Source organism: Cervus elaphus, chromosome 9 (assembly GCF_910594005.1).
Source record: "Cervus elaphus chromosome 9, mCerEla1.1, whole genome shotgun sequence".
NCBI lineage: Eukaryota > Metazoa > Chordata > Mammalia > Artiodactyla > Cervidae > Cervus > Cervus elaphus.
This window is the reverse complement of record NC_057823.1, coordinates 7,419,732-7,447,029: the sequence shown is the minus strand read 5'-3', so window position 1 is coordinate 7,447,029 and position 27,298 is coordinate 7,419,732. Positions and strand designations below refer to the sequence as shown.

Below are 27,298 nucleotides of genomic sequence, written 5' to 3'. Positions count from 1 at the left end.
TTGTCAACGAAAGTCCATCTAGTCAAGGCTATGGTTTTTCCAGTGGTCATGTATGGCTGTAAGAGTTGGACTATAAAGAAAGCTGAGCGCCGAAGAAGTGATGCTTTTGAACTGTGGTGATGGAGAAGACTCTTGAGAGTCCCCTGGACTGCAAGGAGACCCAACCAGTCCATCCTAAAGGAAATCAGTCCTGAATATTCATTGGAAGGACTGATGCTGAAGCTGAAACTCCAATACTTTGGCCACCTGATGCGAAGAGCTGACTCATTTGAAAAGACCCTGATGCTGGGAAAGATTGAGGGCAGGAGAAGGGGATGACAGAGGATGAGATGGTTGAATGGCATCACCGACTCAATGGACATGGGTTTGGGTGGACTCCAGGAGTTGGTGATGGACAGGGAGGCCTGGCGTGCTGCAGTTCATGGGGTTGCAAAGAGTCAGACACGACTGAGCAACTGAACTGAACTGAACAGAGAGTGGGTTTTTTGGCCTCTCTTTTGATGAAAACCATGCACCAAGTTTGACAGCAATTTAGGAAAAGTAAGTTGCAGAGGCTGAGGTAGTTTGCAGTTTATTTTTATCTATTATTTGGTCCTTTGCTCTAAAAATGCATATATTTTAAGATTTTGTTTGCTATTAAAATGTTAGTTGTAAGAGACATGGTATTAAGCTTATGCAGTTGGTGAGTTTCTAATGAGAAATTCAGCACCTTTACACACAGATTTTTTCTGTTTACATGTTGCATATAGTATATAACACTGTATAAAGAGACAGAAAAACCTCACATTTATCTTACAAATGGCCAAAATCAGTATTTTTGAACTGTGATTTATTTGTCTCAGGATATTTTAAAAAGTGACTGACAGGTATTAAAGTATTCCACATATTTATTACACAGTCAAAGCTTTTCCTTAAAATTAAATAACTGATAAGGACTAGATTAAAATTGAAGTTTTATCATATTCATTACATTTACTAAGTCATTCTCAAGTGTGTATACAGTTGTCCCACACTATCTGTAGTGGACTGATTCCAGGACACCCCCCCCCCCCACAGATACCAAAATCTGAACATGATCAAGTCCCTTATGTAAAATGGCATAGAATTTGCATGTAACCTATGCACATCCTCTCATAAACTTTAAATCATCTCTAAATTACTTGAAATACCTAATACAGTGCAAATGCTTATGAAAATAGTTGCCAGTGTGTGGCAAATTCAAATTTTGTTTTTGGATATTTCTGAAAATTATTTTTTTAGTATTTTAAATTTGCAGTTATTTGAACCAGTGGATGTAGAACCCACAGATATGTGGGATCAATTTTATTCTAATGACCTTTGGTTTAAGGGTTTCACACATGCAAATCTACTTTGAAGGGGTCCTCTTCAATGTGAATTTTATAATGGTTCGTAAGGGACGACCTCTGGCTGAAGAGTTTCCCGCATGCATTACATTCATAGGGTTTCTCTCCAGTATGAATTCTTTGATGTGCAATAAGTGATGAGCTCTGCCTAAAAGTTTTCCCACAGGTAATACACACAAAGGGTTTTTCTCCTGTATGAATCCTTTGATGTTGAAGAAGAGCTGCACTCTGCCCAAAAGATATCCCACATTCCAGACATCGATATGGTTTCTCTCCTGTGTGAATTCTGTGATGATTACTAAGGGATGAATTACACCTGAATGTTTTCCCACACTCATTACATTTATAGGGTCTTTCTCCAGTGTGCATTCTCTGATGTTGAATGAGAGCAGAACTTTGTCTGAAGGCTTTCCCACACACTTTACATTTACATGGTTTCTCTCCAGTATGAATTCGCTGATGAATAATGAGTGTTGAGTGGGAACTTAAGGCTTTACCACACTCATTACAATTATACAATTTCTCTCCAGTATGAATTATTCTATGCCTATTAAGTCGTGAAATAGAAGTGAAACCTTTTTCACATTCATTACATCTGTAAGGCTTTTCTCCGGTGTGAATTCTTTCATGTTGAATAAGAGATGCACTCTGACTGAAGGCTCTCCCACATTCACCACATTTAAAAGGTTTCTCTCCTGTGTGAATTCTCTGGTGGTAACGAAGGGATGAACTAGACTTAAAGGTGTTGCCACATTCGTTACATAAATAGGACTTCTTTCTTGAATGAATTCTCTGACATCCAGGAAGGTTGCAAGTGGCTGCCTTCCTTCCTGGGTTATATTTGTGGGGATTGTCTTGAGCATGAATTTTTTGATGTATAAAAAGGGCAGACCTTCTGCCAAAGGATTTACCACATTCTTTACATTTGTAGGATTTTTCCACAGTATGTATTTTTACGTGTTTATAAAGGGATGCACTATGGCTGAAGGCTTTCCCACACTCTTTACATATATAGGGTTTCTCTCCGGTATGAGTTCTTTGATGTTGAATAAGAGCTGAACTTTGGCTGAAGGCTTTCAAACATTCATCACATTGAAATAATTTCTCTCCAGAATGGTTTTTCTGATGTTTACGAAGGGATGACTTGTGAATGAAGGCTTTTTCACATATGTTACATTTATGGCGTTTTTCTGCTGTCTTTATTTTCGACTGGTTAAGTACATTTGAATCCTGCCTGAAGCTATTCCTTTGTATTTCATATTTTGAGGGTGTTTTTTCTCTAGCACTCCTCTGTTGCTTAACAAACACTGATTTCAGGCTGAAATTTTGGCCGAAGTCATTATTTTTATGGCTTCTTTCTGCAGTGAGGATTTTTGTATGGGTGACTGAAATTATTTGTAAACTTTCACTTTTGTCCTTCTGTTTCTTTATTCTGTCTTCATATATGCAGGGGTTTTCTGATATGAAATTCCATGGTTCATCCTTTTTGAGTGTTTTCCTTATTAGCCCCGAAAATGATGAGTCTTGAGTTTGAGTTGCCTTTGTGGTTTTACTGCTCTTACATTCTGAAAAAAATAAAAAAAGGAAGTGCCAATGATTCACATGATTAGCTGAGACTAAATGTATAGAAGGAATAAATATTAATGATATCTAAATAAGGCCTCACTTTCTGGATAAAAAAACTAGGAAGAGGAAAAAATAGGAAAGTAACACTGTATATATAAAACAATAATGAATGAGAGATGATGTATTAGGGTGAGTGAAATAAGGGATCCTCATTTAAAGAAGGTGAGCATATATGCATGACCAGGAGAATGGAGAGAAGGGATCAGAGGAGAAGTATGAACTGGGAAATGCAGTCTAGCACCCAAAGCATATGACAGGCTCATAAATTATCTCCATGACATCATTCTCATTTCTGTAATTATTTCTAATCTTGAATATCTTTCCTACTTTTCCTACATGTCAAACTTCTCTGTAGCCTTCAGATTCAGTTCCAATGTTAGCTTGTCTGTCACCCTTTCCTGACTCTGAGCCCCACCAATCTATTCCCCTTATTATACCACTTACCATAGTATGTATTTAAGGGAAAAAACTGAGTATATCTAGAGACAAGGAGAAAGCCTTAAAAAAATTCAGCACCATTAATAATAAACACATGCAAGAAAACAGGAATTGAGGGATACTTCCTCAACAAGATAAAGTACATACACTTTAGTCCTAAAGTCAGTATCTTATTTAATGAAGAAACTCTAGAGACATTTCCACCATGATCAAGAACAAGGCAAGGATGTCAACTACCTTCACTTCTATTCAACACGGTACTAGATGTATTAACCAATACAAGTATACAAGCAAAGTCTTTTGGCTTTGTGTATAAACAGGCATAAGGATGAGTAAAGAGAAAATTAAACTACTTCTATTTGCTGATGCTATTAATGCTACATCTAAAATTAAACCTCAGAGAATCAATAATAAAACTTGATCAGTGACATAGCAGGATATAAAATTAACATACTAAAATCAATAACCTTCATTTATACAAAAAATTTAGGGAAAGAAAAATTCACAAGAAATATGAAAAACTTATATGAAGAAAAATTTAAAACAGTCTTGAATGTCATTAAAGTATACCTGAACCAATAGCAAAACCTCTCCTATTCATGGATAAAATGATTAAATATTATAAAAATATAAAGGTATTAAATTGCATACGTGTGTGTGTGTGTATAGATAGATAGATATTTTAAATCCTGCAGGATTTCTCAACTTCAGCTGACATTTTATGCTGGATAATTCTTTGTTTTTCAGTGATGGCCTGTGCAATAGTACCTACTCTTTTCACCACTCCTATCCTCTCTCAGGTTGTAACACTCAAAAATATCTCAAGACACTGAAGCACTGAAATGGTAAAATCACCCCTGGTAGAGAACTAATGGTATGGATGAAATAAAAATGACAGTAAGTTAATAAATGTTGGAACTGGGTGATAGACACACAGGAATTCCTTATATTATTTTCTCTACTTTCATATATGTTTAAACTTTTCTATAATAAAAGTAAAAATTAAATTTTCTTTTACTTTCTGTTAATTTCTTGCTAGAGGAGAGAGTAAGTTAATATTTTCCCCCTTTATACCATGTCTAATCAGGGAGAAATTAGAAAATGTTTATACATGAATGAAAATGAAAACACAACTTACTAAAACTTATGGGGTGTAGTGAAAACAGTGCTAGGAAGAAAATTTAAAGAAGTACTTAAAAACATAATTTACTACTTAAGGAACCAGAAAAAACAAACTCAACCCAAAGCTAGCAGAAGGAAGGAAATAATAAAGGTAAGAGCCTAGCCACATAAAATAGAAAAACAATAGAGAAAAATCAACAAATCCAAAATCAGTTATCTGAAAATACCTAGAAAATTGATAAGCCTTTAGTGAGACTAAGAATAAAAGGGAAAAGACACACATTACTAAAATCAGAAATGTGAGTGTTGACATTACCACAGATTAAAATAAAAAGGATTATAAGGAAAAACTATGGATAATTGTATGGCAAAAAACTGGAGAGCCTAGAAAATATGGACAAATTCATAGAAACAAAAAACCTACCCAAACTGAATTATGAAGTAGAAAATCTGAACAGATATATATCTAGAAAAGCAACTGAGTCAGTAATCAACACCTCCCAATAAAAATAATAATTACAAAAAACAGCTCTTATCAGATGGCTTTACTGCCTACCAAACATTAAAGAACTAACACCACTCCTTCTGAAATGCTTCCAAAAAACCAAAAGAGGCAGCAATACTTTCTAACTTATTCTATGAAGCCAGCATTGCCCTGATAATAAAATCAGACAAAAACCCTACAAGAAAAGAAAGCTAAAGACCAATATTCGTTACATATATTGATTTTAAAATCCTCAATAAGGTACTAGAAAAGAGAATTCAGCACATTAAAATGATTATATGCCATGACCAAATGAAATTTATCCCTGGCATGCAAGAATGATTTAACATATGAAAACCAACTAAAGCAACACATCACATTAACAGAATGAAGACACAAAATCACACAGTCATCTCAAGTGATGTAGAAAAATGCACCTAACAAAACTCAAAATTCAACATCTTTTCATTAAAGAACAAAACTGGGACTAGAGGGAAACTACCCCAACACAATAAACACTATCCTTAAAGAACCCACAATTAACATCATATTCAATGGAAAAAGACTGTAATCTTTTCCTCTGAGATGAGGAACAAGATAAGGATGCCCACTTTTACCACTTCAACCCAGTATTGGAATTTCCAGCCAGAACAATCAGGCAAGAAAAATAGAGTATCTAAACTGGAAAGGAATAAGTAAAATGATCTTAGTCACAGATGACATGGTTTTTTTCAAAATTTATTTTATTGAAGTACAGCTGACATATAATGGTGTGTTAATTTCTGCTGTACCACCGTAATTCAGTTATCAGATGATAAAAGAATCTGCCTATAATGCGGGAGACCCAGGTTCGATCCCTGGGTTGGGAAGATCCCCTGGAGGAGGGCATGGCAACCCACTCCAGTATTCTTGCCTGGAGAATCCCCATGGTCAGAGAAGCCTGGCAGGCTACAGTCCATGGGGTTGCAGAGTCGGACACAACAGCAACTAAGTGCACAGCACATACATATATTGGGTTGACCAAAAAGTTCGTTCAAACATTTCTGTAACATCTTATGGAGAAACCCAAATGACCTTTATGGCCAACCCAATATATACATTTTTTTTCATATTCTTTTCCATTACTTACGGTTTACCACAGGATATTGAACATAGTTCCTTGTGTTTTACAATAGGACTTTGTTGTTTGTCCACTCTATATAATAGTTTGCAACAGATGACATGATCTTATATCATAAAATCTAAAGATTCAACAAAAGAACTGATAGAATACACAAACTCAGCAAAGTGGCAGGATAAAAAAATCTACACAAAATCAGTTGTGTTTTTATATTCTAACAATTAACAAGTCAAAATGGAAATAGAGAAAAGGTTTTTATTTACTATAGCATCAAAAAGAATAAAATACTTAGGAATTAACTCAAAGGAAGTAAAAGATTAATACACTGAAAACTACAAACACTGTATAAAGACGACAAAGGTAAAGTGGAAAAACATCAAATATTTATAGATTATAAGATTTAATGTTGATAAGATGTCAATACTACCCAAAGTGATCTAGAGATTAAATGCAAGCCCCATGAAAATTCCAATGCCATTTTGGGACAGAAATAGAAAAACTCATGTTAAAATTTATATGAGATCTCAAGAGACCCTGAAAAGTCAAAATAATTTTGAAAAGAGGAACAAAGTTGAATCCTCATACTTCCCGATTTCAAAACTTATACAAAGTTACAGTATGGAAGCATCATGGTACCGGCATAAAGGTACATATAGACCAATGGAACAGAATAGGAAGTCTGAAAACAAACCTTTGCATACGAGGGTAAGTGATTTTCGACAAGGGTGCCAAGACCATTCAATGGGGAAAAGATAGTCTTTTCAACAAATAGTGCTGGGAAAACTGGCTATGCAGGTGAAAAAAAAAAAAAAAAAAAAAAAGCCTCCAACTAATAAAAATAATTGAAAAAAAATGAAGTTGGACCCTTCATGTGTGTAACACCATACACAAAATTTAACTCAAAATGAATATATAACTTAAATATAAGACCTAAAATTATAAAATTCTTAGAAGAAAATATAGGACAAAAGCCTCATGATTTAGGATTTACCATTGATTTCTGGAATAGAATACCAAAAACATAGGAAACAAAGGAAAAAATAGACAAATAATTGTATTTCATCAAGATTAAAAGCTTCTGGGAGAATTCCTGGCAGTCCAGTGGTTAGGACTTGGCACTCTCACTACTGGGGCCTGGGTTCAATCCTTGGTTGGGGAACTAAGACTCCACAAGCTGAGCAGTGTGGCCAAAATAAACAAATAAAATCTTCTGTACGTCAAAGATGACATCAGCAGAATATAAAGGTAAGACTAGGAAAAAATTTTCTAATTATATATCTGATAAAGGGTTAATATCCAAAATATATTCCTATAACTCAACAATAAGAAAAAAACAATTTAATTAAAAAATGGGCAAAGGACTTGAACAGACATTTCTCTATAGAAGGTATACCAGTGGACTCTAATAAGCACATGAAAAGATGCTCAACATGTTAGGAAATAAAAATCCAAACCACAATATTCTATTTCACATTTGTTATTATGGCTAACAAACATACATGTGTATGTGTGTGTTTTAATTATAGAGAGAGACGGAAAGTAACAAATGTTGGCAAGGATATGGAGAAACTGGAACCCTTCTGAACTGCATTGGTGACCATGCACCAGCTAGGAGAAAGAAAGCTCTGACTCAGTCTCTTTCAAAATCTCTGCTAATGCTTGAAACGTCAAAAATTCCAATGTTCACTTGCCACCCCCATCATTCCAGTTTGGCTTTGAATGTAGCCACTTTACATGCCAACCTAAACACACTGTCATTCTCCCCTAAACAGACAGATGGAGTCTGTTGAGCAGGTTGAATATGTCACACAATGAAGGAAATTTTGTGACCCATTCTGTGTCACTGAAATATGCTGCTAGTGGTGACCATTATTCTAAAAAAAATCTCTGAAATGTCTCTCATAACTCAAAAACTGGCCAGATCACTCTGGCCAGTGATCTACCCTTAGAAAGCATCTCACTTCTGTGTATAAGAGAGGACATGTGTGCTCTGCATCCATCTCACAGAGCTGTGCAGACAGACATGAGTTAAAGGCACGTACTTAATGTGGTTGATAATTTTAATCACACTCTGCAAAACGTTGTCAAGGAGGTATTTTCCAGCTAGCCAGCATTTCTCTATGAATAACACAGTGCATAGACTCACATTCAGAAGTGACCTCTTTGACCCAAGTACATTACTTTGCCAACAAAGGTCCGGCTAGTCAAAGCTATGGATTTTCCAGTGGTCATGTATGGATGTGAGAGTTGGACTATAAAGAAAGTTGAGTGCTGAATAATTGATGCTTTTGAACTGTGGTGTTGGAGAAGACTCTTGAGAGTCCCTTGGACTGCAAGAAGATCAAACCAGTCAGTCCTAAAGGAAATCAGTCTTGAATGTTCATTGGAAGGACTGATGCCGAACCTGAAACTCCAATGCTTTGGCCACCTTATGTGAAGAACTGACTCACTGGAAAAGACCCTGATGCTGGGAAAGATTGAAGGCAGGAGAAGAAGGGGACGACAGAGGATGAATGGTTGGATGGCATCACTGACTCGATGAACATGAGTTTGAGCAAGCTCCAGGAGTTGGTGAAGGACAGGGAAACCTGGTGTGCTGCAGTCCATGGGGTCGCAAAGAGGTAGACACGACTGACCGACTGAACTGAACTGAATGAAGCCAGAAAGCCATCTAGTGGCTTTCTGACCATGTAATAATGGTCTCAAGACCATTATTATGGTCTCTGTGCAGTCAAACCTCTCTGCTAAGGATAATCTGTATTTGTACCACCCCCTCCCAGCAATAGCATCAACACCTCAGTTCCACATCAGATCAAGCATTAGATTCTCATAAAGAATGAGCAACCTAGATCCCTCACATGTACAGTTCACAGTAGCACTCACACTATTATGAGAATCTCATGCCACTGCTGATCTGACAGGAGTTAAGAGCTCAGTCATGGCAGCCACTCTGTCCATGCATATACAGACACAAAATGACCAATTCTGTTTTCCTGATATGAAATCATTCTTGAATAGTTCTGCAGCTGTGATGTTGGTTGCCAACCAAAGTGCACATAACATATCCTCCTGAAAAACAGATTGCACAAAAACAAGCACTGTTGCCCTGTTGTCAACATCGGTAGACTCATCAACCTGGATTGCATACCACAGTGACTCATTAATCCTCTCTAACAATTGTGCCTCAACATCCTCTGCTGTTTCATCCATTCGTCTAGTTACAGGGCTAGCCGAAAGAGGAACACGTGCCACCTTTTAACTGCGACCTCTCCTAAAAGTTCATGACAAATGAACTTTAGCAGCAGACAGGATCAACTCTTCACCAATAGTAAAGGACTTCTTACCTTTAGCAATGCAGTTAGCCCTAAGAATGATGCTCTCAGTGCAGACACATTTCATGAAGTGGTGGCCTTCAGTAATTTCTTCTGTTCTTCGTATTCACTTTTTTTTTTCCTTTTGAAAAACTCCAGAGACTTGCACTTTATTGCAGGGTGCTTGGTCTTCCTGTGGTAAAGCAGTTTCGAAGGTTTCGAAACTTTGTTGGATAGCCAGTCATCACATATTATACAAAGTGGGCTTAGAGAATGTGACTCACCTATTTCAATAAACCTGTACTTTAAGTTGGACTCCTGGTATTCTATATAACTGGGTCTTTGTTGCTGTGTGCAGGCTTTCTCTAGCTGTGGAGACTGCAGGCTTCTCATTGCAGAGGCTTCTCTTGTTGCAGAGCATTGGCTCTGTAATGCAAGGGCTTCAGCAGTTGCAGCTCTTGGGTCCTGGAGCACAGGCTCAGCAGTTGTGGTGCAAAGGTTTAGTTGCCCTGCAGCATGTGGGATCATCCTGGACCAGGGATCAAACCAGTGTCCCCTGCATTGTAAGGTGAATTCTTAACCACTGAATCACCAAGGAAGCCCCATTTTCTTTTAAATGCAGCTTTATTTTTGTTGGCAGTCTTAGAGCCTTCTGCTGTCTCATTATTGTGTCTTTCCCCCTTTTCAAAGAAGCTCTCCAGTGATGTTTGTTTTTCACTCATTTTGGCAAGGGTTACTTTGTGGGTTTATCAAAACTGTGACTGAGACAAGTGTGCAATGAGGGAAAGAGGTGTGGATAGAAGTGATAAATAAAATAATGGACAGGCCATGCATGGCCTAAAATAAGTATAAGATTCTGATTTAAAGCCCGCCACTAGATGCAGCTGTACAATTCAAGTACATCAATTCACTTGCCACTATAAAGCCTGCCACCAGATACATCTTAGTTGTCACTTGCCACTCACTGACAGGGTTTTTATATCAGTCTTCAAGCAATTGATTTATTATGGTCTCTGTGCAGTCAAACCTCTCTGCCAAGGATAATCTGAATCTGCACCCCCCCAGCAAAAGCATCAACACCTCGGTTCCACATCAGATCAAGCATTAGAGTCTCATAAAGAGTGAGTAAACTAAATCCCTCGCATGTACAGTTCACAGTAGCATTCACACTATTATGAGAATCTAAAGCCACTGCTGATCTGACAGGAGTTAAGAGCTCAGGTGGTAAATGCGAGCAAGGGGGAGCTGTTATAAATACAGATGAAACTTCCCTCGCTCTCCTGCTGCTCACCTCCTGTCATGCAGCTTACCACTCACCTCCTGCTACCGGGACTCCTGCTCTGTAAGACACTAGGGATCCAGTAATGAAAAGAAATGTTTTGTTTCCTCCAGGAGCCTAGTTTGACAGGAGAAACAAATTAATTCAATGTGCAATCACAGCAAATTGTGATCACTTCTACAAGGAAAACAAAAGATAGAAACAGAAGCAAATGTGTGCTTTAAATAGTATCCAAACTATCCTTAAGATATTGGAGGATATAGGCAGGAAAGATGTTCAGGCAATAGTTACAGTTTCCTAGGATTTTAGGGGATTAGCAGTTTGCTAGTGGAAATTTAAAAACTGAATCTTCCCTTTTGTCAAAATGGAAAGATATATGCTTTCCCACCCTTTTTCTTGGCATATTCTTTGAGAAAACTTTTATTTGTAAATCATTCCTCTATGCCTTTGATACGTATTTAAACTTGTAAAGCCTCTGTTAGCATTACAAACCAGCACTAAAAATTCTTGAGAGCTTGGGAACCATCTCTTTGAAATATAAACATCAAGAAATACAGTGATACTGTCTTCCTGTCCTTGTTAAAGTTTAGCCTAGTGCCTAGCTCCAAACTGGCACTATCTGCTCACCATAGGATACTAGCAGTTTTCTTATCACCAGGACAGATCGCCCGACCGCCTGGTGAGTTTAGGGTAAATACAAAGGAACGTACAGCTGTGTTGTCGTCAGTCCCCTGGGAAGTGACAGTGTTAGTCGCTCAGTCCTGTCGACTCTTTGCGACCCGTGGACTGTAGCCTGCCAGGCTCCTTTGTCCATGGAATTTCCCAGGCAAAATTACTGGAGGGAGTTGCCATTCCCTTCTCCAGGGATCTTCCTAACCCAGGGATCAAGCCCAGGTCTCCCACATTACAGGCAGGTTCTTTACCATCTGAGCCACCAGGATGAAGACAAATGACAGTTAACCTCAAGAACATGTATTCTCAAGAATATGTAATTCTCAGCTACATTAAAAAAGGGTGGGTTTTTTTTCTGTTGTGATTTCATCAGCAGGTCACCTATGCAGTCTAGTTTAATGCTTATTCAATAGTGACAATGTTTTCCGTCTTTTGGAGAGATTTTTCTGGGTTGGCAGGAGATTTAACAAAACTTCCCTCAATATTATATGAAGGGATAAGCATGAGGGTTGAAGTCAGAATCAGTATCTTTTTTGTTTGTTTTGTTTTGTTTTTTTTTTCCATTTATTTTTATTAGTTGGAGGCTAATTACTTTACAATATTGTAGTGGGTTTTGTCATACATTGATATGAATCAGCCATGGATTTACATGTGTTCCCCATCCCGATCCCGCCTCCCACCTCCCTCTCCACCCGATTCCTCTGGGTCTTCCCACTGCACCAGGCCCGAGCACTTGTCTCATGCATCCAGCCTGGGCTAGTGATCTGTTTCACTGTAGATAACATACATGTTTCGATGCTGTTCTCTTGAAACAACTCATTTGAATCAGTTCTAATGAGATGGATGAAACTGGAGCCTATTATACAGAGAATCAGTATCTTTTTTTTTTAACCCCAAATACGTTTTTGGCCTTATTTTCTAAAGCATTCCCCTGACTTATCCAATAATCAGTCAGATTCAAAGTTATATCTTAACAAAAATGTGACTTTAATTGGCACTTTCACAAGGCTTCTTGTAAACCAGAGGACTGAGAGAATTAAAATCGGTATGCTGGGAATTAAACATAAGAGTATAATTATACATGGGTGTAGTACTGCACATTTGTGAACACCCTCTGTCTTACTGAAAAAAGAAATGCTGGTCTAGACAATGGTTTTGGCAATGTCAATTTTAAAAACTTTTTATTATGGAAAAATTTCAATATATATGAAAGTAGAGAGAATTGTACAATGCTTCAAAAACCACCACCATTTCATATATAAGCTTCACTCCTCCTCCATCAGATGGGCTAAAGCAACTCCCAAACATATCTCATCTTTCCAAAGATTTCCAAACGCATTTCTCAAAGGGCATTAAAAAAAAAGCAACAAAAAGCAAAACATCTCACAGCCAATGAAATTAACACTATTTACTAGTAGCATCTTATATACAGGCAGCATTTAATTTCCCTATGTCAAAGCCTTTAACTATGTGGATCACAATAAATTGTGGAAAATTCTGAAAGAGATGGGAATACCAGACCACCTGACCTGCCTCTTGAGAAACCTGTATGCAGGTCAGGAAGCAACAGTAAGAACTGGACATGGAAGAGACTGGTTCCAAACAGGAAAAGGAGTATGTCAAGGCTGTATATTGCCACCCTGCTTATTTAACTTATATGCAGAGTACATCATGAGAAACGCTGGGCTGGATGAATCAAGATTGCTGGGAGAAATATCAATAACCTCAGATATGCAGATGATACCACCCTTATGGCAGAAAGAGATGAACTAGAGAGCCTCTTGATGAAAGTGAAAGAGGAGAGTGAAAAAGTTGGTTTAAAGCTCAACATTCAGAAAACTAAGATCAAGGCATCTGGTCCCACCACTTCATGGCAAATAGATGGGAAACAGTGGAAACAATGGCTGACTTTATTTTTGGGGGCTCCAAAATCACTGCAGATGCTGACTGCAGCCATGAAATTAAAAGACACTTGCTCCTTGGAAGGAAAGTTATGATCAACCTAGACAGCATATTAAAAAGCAGAGACATTACTTTGCCAACAAGGGCCCATCTAGTCAAGGCTATGGTTTTTCCAGTGGTCATGTATGGATGTGAGAGTTGGACTATAAAGAAAGCTGAGCGCTGAAGAATTGGTGCTTTTGAACTGTGGTGTTGGAGAAGACTCTTGAGAGTCCCTTGGACTGCAATGAGACCCAACCAGTCCATCCTAAAGGAGACCAGTCCTGGGTGTTCATTGGAAGGACTGATGTTGAAGCTGAAACTCCAATACTTTGGCCACTTGATGTGAAGAGCTGACTCATTTGAAAAGACCTTGATGCTGGGAAAGATTGAGGGCAGGAGGAGAAGGGGACGACAGAGGATGAGATGGTTGGATGGTATCACTGACTCAATGGACATGGGTTTGGGTGGACTCTGGGAGTTGGTTATGGACAGGGAAGCCTGGTGTGCTACAGTCCATGGGGTAGCAAAGAGTCGGACATGACTGAGCGACTGAACTGAACTGTCTCATAAATTTTTTCAACTAGGAAACAAGGCTCACCTACCTTGGTTGGTATGACTCTTAAATCTTTTCTAATTATTAGGTTATAAATGTAATCTGTAATGTGGTGAAGTGAAGGTCATTTGCCATCCCAGAAAAATATCTTAACCTGATAAAGAGCATCCACAACAACCTAGAGCTAACATAACACTTGGGCTTCCCCAGTAGCTCAGTGGTAAAGAATCTGCCTGTCAGTGCAGGAGATGGAAGAGATGCGGTTTCTATCTCTGGGTCAGGAAGATCCCCTGGAGAAGGAAATGGCAACCTACTCCAGTATTCTTGCCTAGACAGTTCCATGGAGAGATGAACCTGATGGGCTACAGTTCATAGGTTTACGAAGAGTCAGATATGACTGAGCAACTACACACACACATCATTATACTTAATGGTGAAAGGCTGAACGAAAAATTGGTGCTTTTGAACTGTGGTGTTGGAGAAGACTCTTGAGAGTCCCTTGGACTGCAAGGAGAGCCAACCAGTCCATCCTAAAGGAGATCAGTCCTGGGTGTTCATTGGAAGGACTGATGCTGAAGCTGAAGCTCCAATACTTTGGCCACCTCATGTGAAGAGTTGACTCATTGGAAAAGACCCTGATGCTGGGAGGGATTGGGGGCAGGAGTAGAAGGGGGCGACAGAGAATGAGATGGCTGGATGTCATCACCGACTCGATGGACATGAGTTTGAGTAGACTCCGGGAGTTGGTGATGGACAGGGAGGCCTGGCATGCTGCGATTCATGGGGTCGCAAAGAGTTGGACACGACTGAGCAACTGAACTGAACTGAACTGAATGCTTTATACCTAAGATCTAGAACAAGGCAACGATGTCATTCTCATCACTTATAATCAGTATAGTACTGAAAGTCTACTTAGTACAATATGGTAAAAAAGTGATATAAAAGGTGTACGAACTGGAAAGGAAGAAATAAAACTATCCCTATTTGTAGATAACAGTACAAAGAAAATTCCTCAGAATCTACAAAACATTTTCTAGAACTATAAGATGTTTAGGAAGGTCACAGGAAAAAGACAAACATACAAAAATCAGTATTATATCTACATACTATGGACATATGGGCACTGAACTTATATTTACAATACCATTTATAATTACTCAAAAACACAAGTGTAAATGTAACAAAACATGTATAAGACTTGTATTATGAAAACTATGAAACATTGATGAAAGAAATTAAATAAGAGCTAAATGGGGAATTCCGTGGTGGGTCTGTGGTTAGGACTCAGCACGTTCACTGCTGAGGGCCCAAGGGCCAGGGTTCAATCTCTAGTTGGGGAACTAAGATCTCACAAATCATGTGGCATGGCCAAAAACAAAAACAAAATAGAACTAAATATATGGTAAGATAAACCATATTCACAGATTGGAAGATTCAGCCTAGTAAAGACCTCAGTTGTCTCAAAATTTACTTGGTTTACTACAATATCTCTGCATGTAGATATAAATAAGATTATTTTAAAATTTACATGGAAAAGCAAAGAAACTAGAATACCTAAAGCAACTTCTAAAAGGAAGAATAAACTAGGAATAATCAACCTACCCAACATTAAAGCCTATACATAGCTACAGTAATCAAAACTTTGTGATGCAGGTAGAGGGAAAGACACATAGATCAGTGGAACAGCAGAGAACACCTAGAAATAAAGTCACAAATGTGCTCAACTGCTTTTGGACAAAGGTGTAAAAGAACTGAGTGAAAGAAGATAGCTTATTCAACAAATAATGCTGGGACAACTGACTGTCCACCAGCAAAAATAATGAATCTTGACTGGATCCTACATCTAATACAAAAATTAACCCAAAAGAATCACAGAAATAAATGTTCAGTGTAAAACTATAGAACTTTTAGAAAAAAACGCAGAAGAAAATCTATAAGATCTAAGGATAGGTAAAGAGTTCTTAGACTTGACAATGAAAGGACAATTCATAAAAGGGAGCATTGATGAACTGGAGCTCATCAAAATTAAAACTTTCATTCTTCAAGAGACACAGTTAAGAGGATGAAAGGAAACTAAAGACTAGGAGAAAATATTTGCAAAGCACATATCCATCAAATGACTATGATCCAGAATGTATTAAAAAACTTTCAACAGCAAAAAACCAAGCAATACAATTAGAAAATGGACAAAAGATACAAACAGACATTTCACCAAAGAAGATATACAGATATCAAAAAAGCACAGAAAAATATGTGCAATGTCATTAGAGCTTAGGAAGATGCAAGTTAAATTATAGGTATAATTGGGTCTCCTGCATTGCAGGCAGATTTTTTACCATCTGAGCCACCAGCAAAACCCCGTATATACCTATAAGAATGGCTAAAGTAAGAGTAGCAACAACACAAAATGTTGGCAAGGATATGTAGAAACTGAATCATTCATATGCTGCTGCATTGCTGGTAGAATATCAATTGGTACAGCCACTCTGGAAAACAATTTGTTTGTGTTTTCAAAACCTAAACATGCAACTACAACATGACCCAGCAATTATACTCCTGGGCATTCATCACAGAGACATGAAAATTTTCTTTTGTACAAAAACCTGTACACAAATGTTTTTAGCCATGTTTGTTGTAATTGTCAGAAACTGGAGACAATCTATGTCCTTCAACAAGTGAATGGTTATATAACTGTGGTATGTGTACTTTACAAAAAACTATTCAGCAATCAAAAGGAATGAAATATTGATACAAGAAACTACTTTAAAAATTTCCCAGAGAATTATGCTGAGTGCAAAGAAAAATCCTAAAATGTAACATACTGTATGATCATTTAAATGACATTCTTGAAATGACACAATTACAGAAATGGACTAGGAGTTACAAAAGAGAAAGAACAAGGGGAGGTGAGAAACAGGGACAAGGAATCGGAGGAAAGTGGGTGTGTCTAAAAATGGGTAACAGGTAGGATCCATATGGGGGCAGAAGGAATTCTTCCATATCTTTACTGTATCAATATCTTATTTGCAACCTTCTATTATAGTTCTGGAACTGGGTGAAGGACCAGTGGGATCTCGCTGTGCTACTGGGTTGGCCAAAAAGTTCCAATACTTCTTATGTGAATCTACAATTATTTTAAAATGAAAGTTTTTTTTTTTAAAAGCAAAATTCCCTCTAAAGTAAAAACTCAAATTGGTATCAGTCCCCCAAATCTGATCTCCTAGTACCACTGTCTCAGTGAATGATATCATTGTCCATCCCTAAACAAGTCACAAGACAAGCAGGCAACCTTGACAACTCAGCATCCCTTATCTTCTGTATTGAATCCATCTTTAATTCCTGCTGCATTTATCTCCTAAATATCTCTGAAACTGGTTTCCTTCTTTCTGTCTCCATCACCACTAGGCTAACCAAGTCATTCATGCATTCATTAACTGGAAACTGACTTGGACTAGGCACTATTTTAGGTACTGGGGAAATATGTACAAATGAAACAGACAACCCAGCACAAGGGAGTTTATAATTCAAAGAAAGAGCAGATTATTAAAAAATACTTACTATTTTGCAGTGGTAAGGACTCTGAGAGAAAGTAACACATGATGAGGGGATTAAAAAAGAAGGAAGAATGCTGCAAAGGGTGTGGAGGTAAGGGAACCCTCCTATACTGCTGGTGGAAATATAAATTGGTGCTGCCACTATGGAAAACAGCATGGAAGTTCCCCAAAACAACTAAAAACAGAGTTGCCATATGATCCAGCAATCCCACTCCTGGGCATATGTCTGGAAAAAACTGTAATTCGAAAAGATACACACACCCAAAAGATCACAGCAGCACCATTTACAATAGCCAAGACATAGAAACAACCTAAATGTTCATCAAAAGATGAAAGGATAAAGAAGATATGGTATATATACACAAGGGAATACTACTCGGCCATTAAAAAGAAGGAAATAATGCCATTTGCAGCAACAGGAATGGACCTAGAGATTATCATACTAAGTCAACTAAGTCAGAAAGAGAAAGTCAAATACCACATTATATCACTTACATGTGGAATCTAAAATATGATGCAAATAAACTTATCTGAGGCAGAGGAACCAGAGATCAAATTGCCAACATCTGTTGGATCACAGAAAAAGCAAGAGAATTTCAGAGAAACATGTTTCATTGACTATACTAAAGCCTTTGTGTGGATCCCAACAAACTGTGGAAAATTCTTCAAGAGATGGGAATACCAGACCACCTGACCTGCCTCCTGAGAAACCTGTTTGCAGGTCAAGAAGCAACAGTTAAACAGACTTTTGGACTCTGTGGGAGAAGGCAAGGGTGGGATGTTTTGAGAGAACAGCATGTATATTATCTATGGTGAAACAGATCACCAGCCCAGGTGGGATGCATGAGACAAGTGCTCGGGCCTGGTGCACTGGGAAGACCCAGAGGAATCGGGTGGAGAGGGAGGTGGGATCGGGGATCGGGATGGGGAATACATGTAACTCCATGGCTGATTCATGTCAATGTATGACAAAACCCACTGCAATGTTGTGAAGTGGTTAGCCTCCAACTAATAAAAATAAATGAAAAAAAAAAAAAAAGAGTAGCAAAAAAAAAAAAAAAAAAAGAAGCAACAGTTAGAACCAGACATGGAACAATGGATTGGTTTCAACTTGAGAAAGGAGTATATCAAGGCTGTATATTGTCACCCTGCTTATTTAATGTATATGCAGAATACATAATGCATAATGCTGGGCTGGATGAAGCACAAACTGGAATCAAGGTTGCCAGGAGAAATATCAATAACCTCAGATATGCAGATGATACCACCCTTATGGCAGAAAGTGAAGAGGAACTAAAGAGCCTCTTGATGAAGGTTATAGAGGAGAGTGAAAAAGCTGGTTTAAAACTCAACTTCAAAAAACTGAGATCATGGCATCTGGTCCCATCACTTCATGGCAAATAGATGGGAAACAATAGAAATAGTGACAGACTTTATTTTCTGGCTCCAAAATCTCTCTGGACAGCCCTGGACAGTTGTACTTTCATTCAATTCAATCCAACTAAAGCTTAACTCAGAAAGGGCTCCTCCTGGATCAGAGGCTGCAAGGAGAGGCTGGTGAAGGTGAAATCTGTCAGATGCACTTTCCTCAAGGACCACCCCACTGTCCTTTCCTTCAGCACCAGTGTAGCCTGTCCACTCTTTTTTCAGGGTCTTTCGGTCTTTCTTGGTTCCTCTTTCTCTCTGCCTCCCTGACAATCCCACCTGCCATCGAGGCCAGAGTCAGATTCTCCTCTGCTTCCTTCACAACCTGCGTCTGACTCCTGATATCTCCAAAAGTGACCTGTTCCCTGCAGAGGGGCTGTGAGAGACCCAGGCCCATTCCTGCGCTCATCCGTGACTGGTATGGACACTGCTTGGGCTTTATGAGGGCTGGTATGCAGACCCTCACCCACCTTTAGGTGGGTCCAGGGATTCACTGAACTACGGGTGCAATTGTTGTTAAGGCGTTCATAGAATCCAAAGGACGCACCAGTTTTCCTTCACCTGAGCCCCTGCAGGCTCCTGTTCTCCAAGGTCTCCTCCCATTGGCTGCCCTGATCTCGCTCTCAGCCTGAGGTCTGTTCGAGTCACTGGCCTCTGGAAGAGGCAGCTAGTCTGTCTCACAGGGTGTTTAGAGCTTATGCTGGTTTTCTGCTTGGCCTGTTTCATGTCCTCACTGTTTCCTCTGTGAAGTTGGGCATCATTTTTGAGCTTTCTTTGTAAAATTAAAATGTGAAATTTGAATAAAATGGAGGCAGAAGATTACCATGCATGGGGAAGGTCTCAACTAATTTGAATGTTCTATCCTACTCTGTCCCTTGAAAAATGTCTCTCAAATTGTAGTCTACAAGGACAGAAAGGTGCAAGTCATTATCCAGTGCCAAATCCAGACCAATTTATGTAATACATTTTCCAAACACTAAACCTTTACCTCCTTTCTCTGGACTCACACACACCTTTCTGAACGCTTCTCACATCCCAGGATCCTTCCTTGGGAAGCATTGCCCACACTGCCCCTCCTGATCCACATTCTCACAGCTCCTGTGGCTCTTCCCCCAAGATCCCCACCAGAATCTGCCATTCCACACTCCTGTGTGCACTTAGTCTTCCCCTCAGCTGAGCTCTGCCAGGGCAGGACCTGTGTCCTTCTGTCCAAGGTTGCATTGCCGTTTATCAGGGGACAGGAAAGCAGTGGATGAGGGTTTGAACTTGGTTCTCTCAGAGCCCGAGCCTCCCCAGTTCAACAGCTGTCAGTCCCCAATTTTCACGACAGCCGCCTCTGCCATTTCTCTCCTCTGGTGACCACTTCTCTGGTTCAGTCACAGAATCTTCCTTCTTAACCCACGTCGTGAACATCAAGGTTTCCTGGAACTCTGACCTCTCCTCCATTCCCTCACCTGCTCAGCTCAACGCTTCAAATGCTTCCTTCACACTGATAGCTCCCTGACCTCCCTGCTGAGTTCCAACCCCCTAATCCTTCTATAACTGTCCACTGCTGACCTCTACCCACATTTCATTCACATCTCAAGTGAAACCCCACCTCACACTGAACTCATCACATACCCTTAACAAAGGGGGCCTCCTCTTCTCTCCTGAACCCACTGCACACGCCTTCTTCCAGGTAATGTCTTGCTTACATTATGCAATAATCTCTAGAAGGTTCCCACCTCTATTTTTTTCTCAATTCAAATCTAAGCCCAACAATGTTTTCAAAGTGACTATTCTTATTAAATTCAAATTACATAATTAAGGACTTCATGAATATATTTTGTGAAAATTCTAATAAAATTAAATGTAAATAAGTCTCCTTTCATCATGCCCATTCTTGATCCCAATCCACATGTAACTAGTGTCCCCTGACCTTTTTTTAAGCACTTAAGCACATATTATGCATGTAGACAAACATGTATAACACCAGGGGCTTTCCTGGTGGCTCAGCTGGTATAAAGAATCCTGCAATGTGGGAGACCGGGGTTCGATCCATGGGTAGGGAAGACCCCTTGGAGAAGGGAGCTGCAGTATTCTGGCCTGGAGAATCCCATGGATTGTATATCCATGGGGTCACAAAGACCTGGACATGACTGAGCTACTTTCACATGCATGCATGCAGACAAACACCATGTAAATTTCTGTACATGTAAATGGTGACATGTTATAATCATGCTCTGTAACTTGCTTTAGTTTCTCATAGGCCTTGGAGCTCAGCCCACAAGGCTGCTCCTTCTTTCTAACTGTGGTGCTGTGTGCCAACACAGCGACCCACCTCAGGACGTTTGAAGCGTCTCAGACTCAGACCAACTTTTCCAAAATATCAAGGACCATATAATTCTTCAGCTTAAATTCTTGAATTGGGGCTTCTCTGGTGGCTCAGCGGTAAAGAATCAGCCTGCCAATGCAGGAGACACAGGTTCAATCCCTGATCCAGGATGACCCCACAGGCCAAGGAGCAACTTGGCCCATGAGCCTCAACTGCTGAGCCTGTGCTCCAGAGCCTGGGAGCCACGACAAGAGAAGCCACCACAGTGAGAAGCCCGAGCACCGCAATTAGACAGCAACCCACAGCAGCAAAGACCCAGCCCAGCCAAAAAGTGATGCCCAAATAAATAAAACTATCAAAAGCTTCTTAAATTATTTCCAGTCAACCATAGACAGTTCTCATCTTCAAGAACTGTGCCAAAGCACCCATAGTGTGGCCCCCACCCGGCTTTCCAATCTATTTCCTTTCTCATCTCTTTCCTTTCCTATAACCCTCGTCTTTAGTCAGAATGAAACAGCTACAGTTCCTTAAATACACTAAATCTGCTGAATGAATACATGAAAATGTAGTCCTCCTCTGAAACAGGAAAGAATAAGAAAAAAGATCCTGAAAGATTTCTCCTGTGAAGTAATTCTAAGAGAAAAAGAGGATGCTTGTGACTGGGGGCCTTAGCATTCCTTCTCCATCATTTCTTGAGGACTGAGAACCTGGAGAAAATTCACTGACCAACATCTCCAAGTCACACATCCACTTGTTTACCAGACTGCTGCTTGCAGAGATTCCCCACTCACTCACCTAGAGAGGGACCTTCAGGGCCTTCTTTCTCTACTTTCCAGGGATCTTCTCCTTGCTGCAACAGGGAGATCACTTCAGGTTTGGAAAATGGGAGTCCTGCTCACAGAAAAAAAAAAAAGACAAAAAAATAAAAACAACAACAAACTCAGTCTTGACACAAAGAGGTAACTGGTTCTGAGGGGAAACTTAGAGGATGATATAAAGAGCTTCTGTGGGGTGCTCAAGCTATGCCCCTATGATGTAAAGGGGTGGGTTAGGGAAAAAGCAAGGGACTTGTAGAACCTACCAATGGAATAATTAGTTACATGTGAGGGAAACACAATGAACATGCAGCCCTGAAATAGGGTACCATTAGCTTTCTCTAGAAAAAGAAATATGTGAAATGTCCAGACTAATATCTATAAACAGGTATCTATGGAAAGGATTATGTAACAGGTAGCTTGTTTAAAATGAGAAAACACTATCTAGCTCCCTTTAAAAATATGGATTATATGGTGTTCATCTGGTTGGAAAAGAAAACTGGGAAAGGCAAATGGTGGGTCAAATAACGGGGCTAAAGGATGCTCTCTGCTTAGAAAAGAGCAAACACATCATAGTGGGAATGGCCTGAACTATGAGGGAATTTCAAATGTGCAGTTCTGTAGACTGTCCTATTCATGAGGCACGAGGCATCCAGGCTTATGAGGAAGAAAAATTTTTCAGATTTATTTTTGGTGATCCAATTTGTACAGTGCTAAGGCAAAATTCAGCTGAAATTTTGATGATCCATGGCTTTTATCCAGGGAATTGGGTGTTGAGTTATCCCAATTTCTGATCAGAGGAAATTTCCTTACCCAATGAGACAAGGTTACTATAGTTCTCCAGCATCACATCTTGGTACAAGTTTCTCTGAGAAGGAGCCAGCTTTCTCCACTCATCCCGTGTAAAGAGCACAGCCACATCTTCGAACGTCACTGACACCTGTGGAGACAAGTATCCTAGCTCACCCAGGACCACCCATCACACAGGCTGAAGGCAGCAGCAATGGGAAGTAGTCAGGCTACCATGAAATGCTTTTATCTTATTCTAGATTCTGAAAGGTTCAAGTCACTTGTTTAATGAACACTTGATTTGTGACAAATATATACTGAGTAGCATGATGTCTGAACCATGCCCTGTGTTAACCACAGAGATCTGTGGAGGTATTAAGGCCATTAGTAGTAATTTTCATTAGAATAGTCTTTCTTAAGGCAATTCAATAAAACATATTAAGAGCTTTAAAATGTTTATACTCTTTAACCCTCCAAATTACTGTATTTGTTTGATAATGAACCGTGCAAAAAAAAATGCACACACAAGGACATTTATTATGGTGTTAGTAAGAGCAAAGAAATGGAAACAACCTAAGTAATCATTGCCAGAGGCTGGGTTAAATAATTTAAGGCATTATCTGTGTGCTCTCTGAAGCCTGAGGACAATAGTGGCAATTAAAATAGCTATCATTTATTGAATGCTTTCTTCAGGCGAAGTACTATTCTTACAGCTTTATATTAACCTTTAGTGTAAATCTTTTATTTTATCTTCATGACAACCTTGAGAAGAAGGTACTCTTAGTATCCTCATTTTACGCAGGAGAACTCACAGAGAGGGGAAGACATCTGTCTAAAATCATAAAGCCGGTCAGTGGTAGTGCTGGGATTCCAATTTCAGGTGCATGGCTAAGGCTCCATTCTTAACCACTCTGTAAAAGGCCTCTTAAAATCTACCAAATAATTAGTAAATAATTGAAATACTGCATACAATGTACTTAAAACTGTACCAAGCTTATATTAAAGGTTCAGATGTTACCTATTATCACATCAATATAAAGTACTATGCAATCATTAAAACTGATGGTATAAGTCAACAATGTTGACTTAAAAAGACATTCATGATAATGTTAAGTACAAAAAGCAGGTTATGTATCAGTATGTATAGTTTGTTCCCATTTTTGAAAAAAAATTAAATATGTACATAGAAAATGATGCTGAGAGATGCATAACAAATGGCTCACAGCAGTTATCTCCAGATGGTGGGTTTTTTTTTGCATATATGGAAAAAATATATACACAAATACACACACATACACACATCTATGTACATATGTACATATACAAGCATATATACATATACACATATATATGTGCATATTTTATTCTCTGTCAAGTTTTTTGCCACAATTATGCAATATTTTTATGGTAAGATGAGATATTAAATTAATATTGGTGAGGAATACAAGAAATGATCTTTGCTGTCAAAAAATTTACAATCTAACAGACAAGAAAAGTGAATTTGAACAATAAAAGAAAATGTGTAGCTGAATATGACCACACATCATTTCTATTAATCCTTATTTTAGAGACGAGGAACACAAGATCCAGGGCAGTTAGGATTCCAAGTCACATACTTTATTAATGGCAGAGACAGGATGATAACCAGTCTCCTTTTAACACAGCACTTGGTTTATTCTCTCTCTGATCCTAAAACATCCCATCACTGAGTTTTACATACAAGTCCACGCAGCAGGTGAGGTTAGGGAGGAATGTTATATAGGGACGGAGAAGATTCTGGGCAAGAGAGCAGCTTGACTTTGTTGGAATGGAACGTGAAAACCAAGCAGCTCAAATAATCAGAGGCAGGTCCTAGCCATTGCCTCAGAAGATCAATTACCACATTTCGTGGCTTCAAATGACATGCAACATCACATAGCAAAAAGCTCTGGTAACACAGGGTCTGGGCCTACTCTGCATTTTGAGAAATGCACCAGAGGAACGGCTGGACAATAACCAGCATAAACTGAGAGGCCAGACATACCTGGGTTTGATTTCAGGTCACTTGACTTCTTTGAGCCTCAGTTCCCTCATATGTAAAATGGGGTAATAACTGCTGCACTGTTATGAGAGTGAGAACAAAGGTAAAGTCCTTGGGATATTCCCTAGCAAAATTAACTATCAATATTATTGTTAGATGAAAATAAGTAAAAATTGACAGTGTTTTCTGGGTCTGAAAAACACTGTACAGTAATTTCTATTTACCAACAGTAATAGTATCATGGACTAGAATGATACTGTTCAGCTACTACAACTGGTGCCCAGCCCTGATTAAAACACTTTTCATGCTGTAATTTCATATGATCCTCTCATCTACCCTATGAGGTAGGTATGGTTGTTATTCTCATTCTACAGCTGAGGAAACTGAGGCAGAGAGAGATGCAGATACCTAAGGCCTATAAATGGCAACAGAAGATATGGGTTCAAACCTGGTTCTCTGGCTTGAGAGCCCCACTTCTAATTGTATACCCTGTATACCTTGACTCTCCACTACTGATATCCCACAAAATCCTCCCTGCCACTTCCTGAGGAGTCTTCTCCCTGCTCTTGAAGTCAAGAGACCTCTCCATTTATGTTCCCTCTAACATGGTTAACCTGGATGAGGGCCCCACCGTCATTTCCACAGAATGAAGATCAAAATAGTAGGTCAAGATCAGCTTTCAAGAGAGTGATAGAAGCGAGATACATGATCCAGAAAGTTAAAAGGGAGAAAAAAACCGAACAACTATGGATTGGGAAAAACCTGGGAAAGATAGCATGAGGATTCTCAGGGATGGAAAGAAAAAGAAAAGCATTCTGGCCAAGGGCAGGGAGAGGGACAGGAATGAGCAAAGGGGCCAGGCCAGAAAGCAACTCTGCCAAGTGTGCACGTTTCTTTGTTCTGACCTCAAGTGACACAAGACGTGTGTCATCTTACCTGTCTAATTAGTAATCACATGGTGAGCTGAGATTAACGAATAAAAGAGTGTCTACCAGGGAAACAAAAGAGAAACACTAGATATGGATTGCAAGGTTCGAAGTGAACATTCCCTATGGAATCCACCATCCACCACTGTGGGCCAGCTCTTCAAAGAGAAAAGGATATGGGCTCCAAATCCTGGTGAAGATGGTATTAGGGGGAGAACTCCAGTTTCCAGATAAAAAAACAAATCTATTTGTCTGTAAGACTTGAGAGGGCAATGAACTCACCTGAGACCTTGTTTCCCTCTGTTCGGCAGCCATATCCTCTTTCTGAGCAGTTTCCCTTGAGGATGGGTGAAGTCTCTGGAAGTCAGATCTGAGAGAAGAAGAAGGGAGCCAGGAGGAAGCCCTTTCTCTTTCCACCCCTCAGAATCAGCAGCTCTGAAACCTTTACATTCCCTGAGAATGATAGTATGTGCCCTCAGAGATGGAAGTCAGGACCTCGGAACAGACAGCACCAGAGAAAAGGGTTGGGTCATCCTGTTCCAGGCCCAGCTCTCTCCCTGACTCAGAGGAAAAGGTCCTAGGACTCTATCAGCGGTAGTAGCAGCTCCTTGAGCCTCACCAAGTGTCAGGCGCTACCTGCATCACTGAGCACAGTTGGCACTGTCAGCCCCCCCACCCCCCCATTTTATAGATCAGGAAACTGAGGGCAGAGTGGGAGCAACTCACCCCAGTCCACACAGCCAAAGGAGGGTGGTACCAGGATTCCAACCACAGCTGGCTCCAGAGCACAGGCTTTAACCTCCCTGCATGCACGTGACAACTTTTCTCCATCCAAGTCTTCCCACCCAACTCCTCCCTCTCCTGTTAAGGAAACAATTTCCAGATTTTTCTAGAAAACCTGCTTCCGGAAGGGAACACATCAGCTCTCCTAAAGCGGGGAGCAGGCTTGAGGGAGGAGGCACAGACAACCAAAGACCGGGATTCCAGTCCTGATTCTGCCACTGGGGGAAACCAGTGACTCACTTCTCACGCGAAACAAGCCTTTCACTGAGGAGGGTAGTGGCGATGTGAGGGGGAGGAAATAATCTTCTCATTCACTGCCGGCCCGGAGCAAATTAAAACGCCCCAGGAGCCGGGCAGGCAGCTCGCTGGGAACAGGTCGGGAGAAAGCAGCAGGGTGGCAGAACCCGGCGAATGGGGAGGAAGTGCCCGACTTGCAGCGTTCAAGGCACATCTGTGGGAGGCAGTGGCGCCAAGAAAACATAGGCGGTGGTGCCCCGCCCACGGCCCGCCGGCACCCACGAAGAACCTGATCTCGCCTCTTGGGCCTCTGCCGCGCGCCCCGACGCAGCATCCTCCCGAGGCCCGGTCCTCCCTCCTGCATCCCGCCGACCCTCCGCCGCTCACCTCGCCCAGGCCTCCGGGGGTTCCGCGGGCAGCAAGTGGTATGCTCCGGAACTGCCACGGCCAGACAGCTGCTTCAGGTAGGGACTTGTCCGAGGTGCTGCTTGGGTCGACCTCACGCCGGGAGGCCTTTCACGC

At 40.0% G+C, this 27,298-nt stretch overlaps 1 protein-coding gene across 4 annotated transcripts; it reads right to left on the bottom strand.

The window, feature by feature from the left end:
- Positions 1–786: 786 nt before the first annotated feature.
- LOC122699183 (zinc finger protein 354B) lies at positions 787–27,298 on the bottom strand. Of its 4 annotated transcripts, XM_043910790.1 has the most exons (6): positions 27,164–27,298; positions 26,483–26,559; positions 26,039–26,126; positions 22,835–22,961; positions 22,002–22,097; positions 787–2,929 (listed from the first exon to the last, which is right to left on the bottom strand). In XM_043910790.1, the coding sequence occupies exons 3-6, from the start codon at positions 26,069–26,071 to the stop codon at positions 1,353–1,355; spliced, it is 1,833 nt and encodes a 610-aa protein (XP_043766725.1). In that variant the 5' UTR covers positions 26,072–26,126; positions 26,483–26,559; positions 27,164–27,298; the 3' UTR covers positions 787–1,352. The 4 variants fall into 4 exon arrangements, with proteins under 4 accessions (XP_043766725.1, XP_043766723.1, XP_043766724.1 ...); XM_043910788.1 differs by lacking the exon at positions 26,483–26,559 and having other exon boundaries at positions 27,164–27,295; XM_043910789.1 differs by lacking the exon at positions 26,483–26,559 and having other exon boundaries at positions 26,039–26,209; positions 27,164–27,294.